The 9,969-nt window shown below is 44.1% G+C and overlaps 1 protein-coding gene across 3 annotated transcripts in view; it reads right to left on the reverse strand.

Annotated features, from left to right (window-relative positions):
- Window positions 1-9,661, reverse strand: part of LOC144151385 (paired box protein Pax-2a-like) — a 31,946-nt gene extending 22,285 nt beyond the window's left edge. Inside the window, exons 1-2 of one of the 3 annotated variants that reach the window (XM_077682423.1) lie at window positions 9,545-9,657; window positions 4,075-4,099 (exon numbers count right to left, since the gene is read on the reverse strand). In XM_077682423.1, the coding sequence (XP_077538549.1) occupies window positions 4,075-4,087 (13 nt within the window). In that variant the 5' untranslated portion in view covers window positions 4,088-4,099; window positions 9,545-9,657. Of the gene's footprint in view, window positions 1-4,074; window positions 4,100-9,544 lie in introns of all 3 variants that reach the window. The other 2 variants (XM_077682424.1, XM_077682425.1) reach the window with 2 other exon arrangements.
- Window positions 9,662-9,969: the final 308 nt, after the last annotated feature.

A 9,969-nucleotide genomic window follows, 5' to 3' on the forward strand; every position in this document is an offset into this window, starting at 1 on the left:
CGCAGCAAAACATCAAAACATTACTCGTAGCGAAATAATCAAAACAGCACTGAGCGTAGTTCAATCGGACATTGTTGCTTTCGAATTCACAACTCATAAGAATATATATATATATATATATATATATATATATATATATATATATATATATATATATATATATATATATATATATATATATATATATATATATATATATATATATATATATATATATATATATATATATATATATGAGTGGCACGTCTTGGTTAATCCTATATGTTTCTTAGAAAGGGGCGTAACTTTATTTTTATAGCGTTGCCCCTGTTTACCTCTTTATTTATTTCGACGCCATTTCACTTCTCATAAACTATACGATTCTAAAAAAAAAAAAAACAGCCAGTGTATATGAAGAAGAAACGCTAACAGTGTTGTCAACTACTTACATCGGTAACTATAAACTCGCACATAGTGATTTTGTATAGCTTAAAAAAACTTATGAAGCATTTGAAGTAAAACAATAGTACGGGAGTCAAGTTAAGAGTTTTCTCTTAGTTAAAAAGGTTGATTTGATTGATTGACTGATTAATTGATTGTAGGGTTTAACACGCCACCGCAACGCAGGCGATGAGATGAGCCGTAGTGGAGGGCTCCGGATTAATTTTGACGTCATGGAGATCTTTAAAGTGCGCCAAAATCTCATACACATGGGCGTTTTTGCTTTCCGCCTCCATCAGAAAATTCGCCGCCGCGGCCGGGAATCGAACCCTCGTCCCCGCGCTCAGCAGCACAATTACGCCTTAGCTGCTGAGCCCCCGCGGCGGGTCTTAGTTAAAATGAAATATCTCGCGTGTTTGTTTTCTTCGCTGAAAATGTCGTCGAAAGACGATCTTATAATCCGTAACTGCCGCGTAACTCCTTCTCATCTCTCATGCTGCCACCCCCTAAGTCCCTTTCTTCCCCCTTCGCTCCTTTTAGGCTAAATGTAATCACGGTTTGTTTAATCCGATTTTCCCACGTTCTCACTGCTCGGGCGTCATCTGTTTGGTCGACAGGGCGCTTTTGTCTCACCTCTCTTCGACACCGCTTTTATTGCGTTGTTTCTTTCGTTTACTATCCTAAAAACCAATCCTAAGTGTGTTTATAACTTAGAAAAAGTGGTTAAACTTGTTTATGTACTTAAAGTTTGCCTTAAATGTGCCTGAAGTTTCCTCTGCGCTGTGGGATGTGGACATGTATGAGCCGTGACTGCAGTTCATTTGCAGAGAAGCAGACCGACACTCGGCCGATTTTTCGGGGCGAAGGACCTTAGGACCTCGCTCTGTCCGGGGCTTGGCGTCCGTGTACAGAGTTGCGCATGCATGATGAGCATTGGATTGAATTGGACTGGATTGAAATGGATTGGATTTGGATTAGGTTGAAATGGATTGTATTGGATTTGATTAAATTGAATTGTATCGAATTGGATTGGATTGGAATTGTATATACTGTACACACGCGTTGTCACTCATTTACATGTGCGAGTGGGCAATGCCACAGCTGATTTACGGTAAGAACGATCCCCAGTGCTTCTCCCCCTCGTCATGATTCACTTCGTGGAGATGCGTGATTTTTTTATGCTAAGGGGCGACTGGTTGAACTGAGTGAAAGACTGACATGCAGACCAAATATTTGCGCTGAGAAAGCCTAAGGGAGGCTATGATCTTTAAAATGCGTTGATTCTAAAGCCCGTTCTACATGGGGCGAATTTCGCCTGCGAATTCGCAGTTGCGGCACCGCCCGTGCGGCAAAACAATTTGTTTTCCTATTTTCACTGCTGCGACATATTGCCAAATGATAAGCGGCGTTTACAAGAGAAGTTCGGCTCTTCCAAACATTTGGAAATTCACCACAGCAACGAGAATAGATCGTTTTGATTCATGGGCGGCGCCGCAGCTGCGAATTCGCAAGCGAAATTCGCCCCATTTAGAACTGGCTTAACACGCGATTCTGATGCGACTGGTCGTGACGACAGTCGCACAGCAACGGTTTGCTTCGCCATTTACCGCTGTCTGCCTGTAAAGGGTGCACCACAGCATAAACCGTGTTGTGGTGGTGAAGCAAACCTGCGGGTTAATGCGGAGCACGCTCCCATTACTCGCGCTCGCGCGCTCACACTAGCGGCTCTCGCACTACAGCACTTCTTTTCCCGTGGGGATGCAGATTTGTGGATACCTACGCGAGTGATTCTCCCAGTAAAAAAAAAATGCTTGGGATTCAAACACAATCCTCGGAGATGGCTTCTGTGGGTTATTTTTGTAGTTTTTTTTTTTTACTGAAACAAAAAAGGGTTATTTTTGTAGTTTTTTTTTACTGAAACACACATTGAAACTTCTACCCCTAAACGTAGAGTTTCATACTAATGTATACTAGAGGGAAATCTTTCGCTGCAGTCGCAGGCCACCGTGTGCGGCGCCTTTGACGCTAGCGACGTTCCTCACCTACTTGGCTTAGATAGCCATATGGCTTCTGTCAGTACGCTCTGTCATTATTAGGCATAGCGTTTCGCTGTCCTTACTGCGGCATGCAACCGATGGCCACCGCCGTCTTGTTCTGTGGTCACGCCACAAACTCGTAAGATAGCAGCTGATGACACCGTGGCGGCGGTGATGGCCGGGGAGGCGATAACGCAACAAAACTTGCGTTGAAACCGAGAGCTCAACTATGTTACTAAAAGCGTTTGAAAGAAATAAATAGATCTGGCAAAAAAAGATTGTGTGATGTTCTTCATTTTAAAACACGCCTTTCAGTCGCTTTTGGATCAACGTTACTTTATTGCATTCTGCTGTTGACGCTAATTTTGATCTTAAGAAATGTTTTTCTCTTCCCAGCCTCAGCTGACCTCGTAATTTTTAGAATGGGTGCTAGGTGTTTCTATATCTTTTATGCGCAATATCTGATAACTTGGTCGTCCTCTTTGTGAGCTAAGCTTCAAATTACGCTGTATGTCGTCAGAGCTATGCGTGCACATGTCACATAGTTTACTTTTTGCTTACACAAAAAGGAAAAGTGAATTTACGAAGAATTTGCGATATCGAGAAGAGGGCTTTTGAAGTCACAATGTTATGCCCTTCGAATGGCGCCGCCTTACTAGATGGGATCACTTGTTCGTGTAGTTGTGAAAAATGGGCGTAACTCTTGTCCGGATGCAACCCACCGCGGTGGCTCAGTGGCTAAGGCGTTGTGCTGCTGAGTACGAGGACGCGGGGTCGATTCCCGGCCGCGGCGGCCGCTTTTCTGATGGCGGCAAAAAGCAAAAACGCCCGTATGTTCGAGATTTCGGCGAACGTTAAAGATCCCCAGGTGGACAAATTAATCCGCAGCCCTCCACTACCGCGCGCCTCATCGCCTGAGTAGCGTTGGCGCGTTTAACCCCACAATCAATCAATTCAATTGTCCGGATACAGCCACTCTAACCCGGTTAGAAATATGCAATGTCACAATTCGAAAACAATTCAAAAATTCGTTTTCATACTGAACACATATGTTCTTTATCGTGACTGCCGAGGAGTTATGGTGTCACCGCTGCTGTAATAGGAATGTATGACGTAAATATTGCCGGACATACCATGCATTTTCACTTCATTTAAAGCGGGTTAAATTAGTGGTATCTCGCGGTTGAATTAGTTAGTCATTATTATATATTTATTCCTCATACTTTCGGCTATTCCACATAAGAACTCTGTTTATTTTAAATAAACATTTCATAAGCGTTTCATGATTTGTATCAGAGTCCTCTCTCTCTCTCTCCCTCTCTCGCCTGCTCGCTCTCTCTCAACGCAACCTGCATTTCATGGCGCATTATTTCTTTTGCCTCAGATTCTGGTATAGGATTGAAGATCGAAATTTCCGGAACGTTTTTGTTATTAAATTATGGGCAAACTCGCATGGTGGTAAGTTTTAGCAACACTGTTAGAAATTTTTCGGCAGATTCAACGCCTATAAATTCTGCAGCACTGCGAGGTGGTGTATGTGGTCCTTCTTCCCCACAGTCAGCCATGGTCCTTGAATTGCTATTACTAAAAAGGTGCCATACAAAAAGGAAGCACTTACCAGTATGCGGCATCAGTTTCGCCACCTGAAAAATGCAAATATGAAGCTTTTATAAGCGATTGTTACAGCAGCTGAAATGCATCGACCCTAACGTGTAATATTATTACCTGATTCCACGTGATTACTACGACACAGCAGCAGGCGATATAAGAATCGAATTTGCACTGTACCGTGTCTGTATACCTGAACGAGAGCAAGGCATACAGGGACTCCTAACTTAAAAACCACTGCAGAACCATGCATTTCCGAGACCATTTTTAATTCACCTTGACAAGTGTCCTATATTAGTTCCACCACGTTTACACATGTGTTGTAAGTGAATGGCTTCGCCGGATTAATGAAAGAAGCAGCCACAGGCTTAGCAGGGCTAACATAAAGCTCCGATCAAATGAAACACGCGTTAACATGTAGATTGCGTATGCTCGCGTGTTAGTTATCCTAGAGGTCACTGAATGCGATTTAGTGGCGAGCTGACTGTGGCGTACGCACGAAGGTCACGAGGAAGTGGATTACATGGATAGCAGGAAAGCTGTGCGCAGAGAGCGGACCGAAGGCGAACGAAGTAGGAGTCAATCTTGTACTTTTTTTTTTTTGCTGCGTTCGCATCGAATGTTGGTTTCGAACTGCACATTAGTCGATACGGTGTTAGACTCAGCAAGAAATGATGAATCACACATTTACGTTTAAGCACACAAGTACGTTTAAGCACGTCACAGACAAACTGCCATTTGACATTATGACTCCCCGCAAATTAACAAGGATTTTCTTTTCGCTCTAAAGATCCTAAATTGAGGCTGAAACTTTCCCGAGCAAGGGAAAATTATCTGCATGGAAAAACAGCCTTCACATGCTTATTTTTAACTGCGCAGGACGCTCTTGTGAGGATGAGCCCTTTCCTTATGAGATGGGTTGCAATAGACTATACTTCCACAAAAATGAAAAGCGCGGAGAACTACAATGGTTTCGACTCGTGGTGGATTAAGAGGAAAAAAGGAACCAAGAATAAAAGCGAGAAAATAAACACGGCGCTGATTCGCAAGTGATTTTATTCGGGAAACGATGAAAAATCATGTACTTTTCGTAAGAACAACCACACGAACGGAAAATTAAGACTTGTAACGCACAAGAAAGGAGCGTAATCATTCATTGTCGAAGTACTTGCCTCAGTTCGGGATTAGGACTATAGAAGGCTTGCTTGTTTTCCATGTGTATCTTCGTAAGCTCTCTCGGTCTTTTTCTTGTCTCTGCGTCTGCACTCTAAGAAGTCCCCGTTCGTCGTCTTCACCACAATGTCCCAGAATGACAAATTGTAGAGACCGAGTGTGCTAATTCGGCGAATGACGAATCCTAACATATGACCGTGCGCTTGGGCAACACGGAAGGCGTGAACGGCGTTTTGCATTACGCCTTGTCTCTACGCACATGCCATTTTCGTTAAACGGGCACTGACACAAAATTTTGAACGCGAGATAACTTCGGAGATAGATTGGCGGGAACACATATACATCATCTGCAAAATATCAGCGGCGAATACAGCCTAGAACATATTTAAAATCAAATTTAAAGTGTGCGAAACGCAACCAAGCAGCCAGCAGAGGACCACGCGCAATCGACATCCCGAGGATATTGTGTAAATAAAAAACATCCAAACACGTCACGAGTTTGTGTTTGCCGCTTCCGCACTGCCGGCGTTTTTCGCCGGCTCGCCCGGCTCGCCGCTCCAATCGGAGGGCCGGAGGGCGGAGCTTCTGCTCTCGAGAACGAACGACCCGATCGTTGGCGGCGGAGGCGCCGTGATTTCGTCAGCTCATCGGGCAGCTGGCCGCGACCAAAGTTCTACAGCGATTCCAGGCACTCTGTTTCTATTACTGTTTATTACCATTGGATGCGAAAACGCGCCGGAAGCACGAAAAGCCCACTGAGCGAGCCGCACGGTCGCTGTGCAGGCGGCGGCCACGGCCGCGAAGTGGCCCAGGCCGGCGCAGGTAGCTCGAGTGATAGCTTGTTACCGCTGCACGAAATTGTCCCCAAGTCCCGACCATGGTGGCTTACACGAGAAAGGAGTTAATGATGCGATGGCGGGTTGCATTAAAAATTGTCATCTGCACCGCTTACGAGAGCGGCACTCGAATATCCGCTGCAGTGCTAAGCCGAACACATCTGTAGGCGGACCTGTAGGCAGACCGGCCGGCAGCCGGCTGCTTCCAGCGCGCGTCTTGCCACCCACCGTCTCGAGCGTCGCGCGTCGTTCTTTAGCCGCGGTAGCATTTGCACTCGCAGCGCCTGCGTCACATCCACGGTCGCTTTTTAATTAAGCGCCTCACGAGATCTGTACGTGGGGGCATTCGCAGAAACTGCCGTCGATGCGGATTCGACAGTTCTACGGCGGCTCTGCTCTGTGATATCCCTCCGACGGTCACGTGGGCAGCTTTGTTCACACAAAATCCACGAAATCCATCGTTTCGCGGCACTCGCTGAAACCGAAACTGCGACTGGCCGCATTGAAAATGCCTCTAATTAAACAACCGTCACACGCTGAAGCAAATGAGGTTTCTACAGGTTATAAGTAGGTCACTAGCTACTTATCGCAAAAAAAAAAAAAAAACAAGATCCAAAATTTTTGTGTCAGTGCCCCTTTAAAATTGACTGCTCGGCCACGTCGCTCGTCGAATTTGCACACTAGGCCACTTCGATTGGTCATTCTGTAGCATTGTGGTGAAGACCCTCTACGGGGACTTCTTAGTGTGTAGCAGCGTTGTCAGATTGGAAAGAGGCTTCAACACCAGCGCCTTGTCGAAATTTCACCAGATTTCACCAGCACTAATACGCGGCCGCTAATAACATATCCCCGGCTCCTGCCCCTTTTCTGGGCATGCAGCTCGCCAAACCATGGCCTTCAATATGTTGTGTTGGTCGCTTCTAGCAGTCCATCTTATCACAGAAGGGGTGACTCGATTAGGGTCCGTAATTATATTAGCTCTAATTATATATATTATCTCTAATATATTAGCTCTAATGTAATTAGCTCTAATTATATATACATTAGTTATATATTATATTAGCTTTCAGAAAATCGAAATAAAATTGCTTGCTCATATGAGTCATACCCGTCACAGTACCTGTCTGAAGATTTAAAGGACATTGGCTGCGCCCGCTGTGCTTTCCGTCTATATTGAAATGCAAGATCTGGTGCAACGTATATTTCTCTCAAATATGTGAGAATTTAGCGCTTTGCTGGTTGTTGTGCAATAAACATCTCATAAAAAGCATCTGTAGCTGTTAGTGACAATTTCTTAGATACCACGTAGTGCTAGTAAAACTCCCTGTATGTAATATTTAGAAGGATGTTAATCGCTGTGGTATGTTTAAAACACAAAATGTCAAATTTCAGTTTAAATTACTTTCATGGAGTGGTGGGAATACAAAATACTTATCGAGCACATTAGATTACGCACGCAGTCTAACGATCGGCCGGATGTTGTGGAAATCGCGAAGGTGGAGTAAGTTTCTGCTAAGGGAAATTTGACATCCACCTCAATGCAGCCGTACGGTTGCATTGAAGTGGAAGTGCAAATTTTCCTTCGCAGTCCAACAATGCGAGGGGCTCTTGGTGCTTAGGAGCGGCCAAAGCTTCCATTTTGGAAGACGGAAACCATGGCTCAAAGCAGTAACAATTTTTTTTCACCAATTTTTCCCAGATATTGTCTGCCGTAGCCGTACCGGCACCTCAGTACCAGTAACCCCCAAATTTCACCAGATGTTTACATTCTGGTGCTGAATTTCACCATCTGGCAACGCTGATTATGTAGCTATACATATGTAGAGCTCGGAATAGTGGGACAGCCATTGTATTCCTCACAGCGTGAAGCCAGATGCGACAGCCCGTAATTCTTCGTGGTCCTCCCATGCCCTCTTCATTTACATATGAAGATTGCCCGGTTTGTCCAATCTACCTGAAACTGCACGAAAGCGGTACTCTGCATACCACATGTGCACAGTGCAGAGAAAACTGGGTGCTTTTGCTGTTTAAGACGGTTACTGCTGATCAGATTACAGTCGACCGAGGCTCAAAAACTGGGAAGTGCTCAATTTAGCTGCTAGAAACGTTGAAATAGAAACGTTTGTTATAACAAACACTGATATAGTGAATTATCGGCTATAGCGAACTAAATACAAACTTCGGTTAGTCGTGTTTTATCCGCGTGATATCGGTCCGGGCGATATCGGATATAACTAAGAAATATTCGACCAGGAGGCTGAGAAGCTCATTGGAAAAAAACCCCGTAGTCCTAAACTGCCGAACTATAAAGGCCCTTTTGTTCCTGGACACTGTGGAAAACTTCATCCTTCTCAGTGCTGTGAGTATCCACCAGACGAAGATCACATCCTTCATCAAATAAGTAAAAACGCATTCCTGTTTTGTCAAGTGAACTGTGTTGTGTTGTAATTCCACGTACTCATGTTCCGGTTCATTGAGCGCGAAATGCAACAAGGAGAAAGGTTAGGGTTACCTTGTTTATAGTGGTTTGCACAAAAAATGCACAAAATATATAGTGGAATGCACAAAAAATGCATTCTTGTAGCAAGTACTTTCCCGAACCAGATTTTTGATTTGTTGATTTTTACCTCTACTGTTATAACGAATATCGGTTATAACGGACTTATTTGCTGTCCCGATACTTCTTCATTATAACGAGGTTCGACTGTAGAACAATTTCATGTGTTACGGGCTTTTTTTAGGGATTGGTACTTTTGATCTTATTAGGTTCCTTTAGGAGGCTTTCAAAACAAAATTCAAGCCATTAACATCAATTTCAAATTAAGCAGTTAGCAAACAGCTAGCGTTCTTGATGGAGGGATAGTTGTGAGCTCTCAAATACACTGCCCATTATAGAGTAGATTGGCTCTGATCTGCGCGAATTGGTACATAACCGGATGTGAATCAGCTTGAAGTTAGATGAACAGCAGGGAAACAGGAATACATCAAACACCATGTTTTGTCTAAGTTTGTCTAAGTTCGAGATGATTCCCGATTCCAGTCCAGTGTACAACAGCGATCGCTGGGCCGGGGGGCTAGCCGTTGGCTAGTAGTTGTAAAGGGGGTTGAAATACCTGGGGTGGGTTTTATTTTTTTAGTGTAACGTGGCTTTTGTTCCATGAGACGATTTGAAATGAGCGATCGATCTAAAGTCAGTTCGTGGAAACTTAACAACACACTTTGCAGAGCTATGCATGACACAGAATATGACATATACCCTTGCCTTTGTCACGAAAGTGCGCGAAGGGCATGATATTTTACTAATTGATTGGTTAATTAAATCGTGCCATTTATTTATCGGACAATGAATCATCGAGTGAGCTATCAAGAAATAAAAACAGCAAAAAAACGTACTGCAAAACTTTGCTAACCCGCTTTCCCGAGCCTAACATGACGCCCCCTGGACAGATATCAATGTAGAGATAACGTTACCGTTTAGGGGAGATGCAAACTTGTCCTACTGCTTCTCGCACGACCACAGGCGTACTTTCTCAAGCGCAAACAGAATAAGAAATCGACGCGTGCATGAGACTTCGCCTACAGGCTGCCTGTTAGCTCTTTTACACCTGGCTTGCTTAACCTTACGCTACTATGCAGATGTCGTAACTGTATACAGCACTCCATAGATATTTTTTCTGCATCATTGTCCGTTGAAAACAAGAATTAGAGTTCAAAAGAAAACAATTATGCCAGGCGCGTTTATGGTCCCACAGCCTCGAGTTCCGTGGCAGTGTTTAGCTGAATCGTTACGTGCGGTTTTATGCGCAGCAGCTCTTTCGGCCTGAACAATCAAACGCTGCTATGAGGGACATAAAATGTGAAAGAATTCTCGATGGGATCCGTGCCGCATTCATTTC

The sequence above is a fragment of the Haemaphysalis longicornis genome, unplaced genomic scaffold (genome assembly GCF_048455015.1).
Source record: "Haemaphysalis longicornis isolate Haplotype H1 unplaced genomic scaffold, Haemaphysalis longicornis Haplotype H1 scaffold_9, whole genome shotgun sequence".
Lineage (NCBI taxonomy): Eukaryota > Metazoa > Arthropoda > Arachnida > Ixodida > Ixodidae > Haemaphysalis > Haemaphysalis longicornis.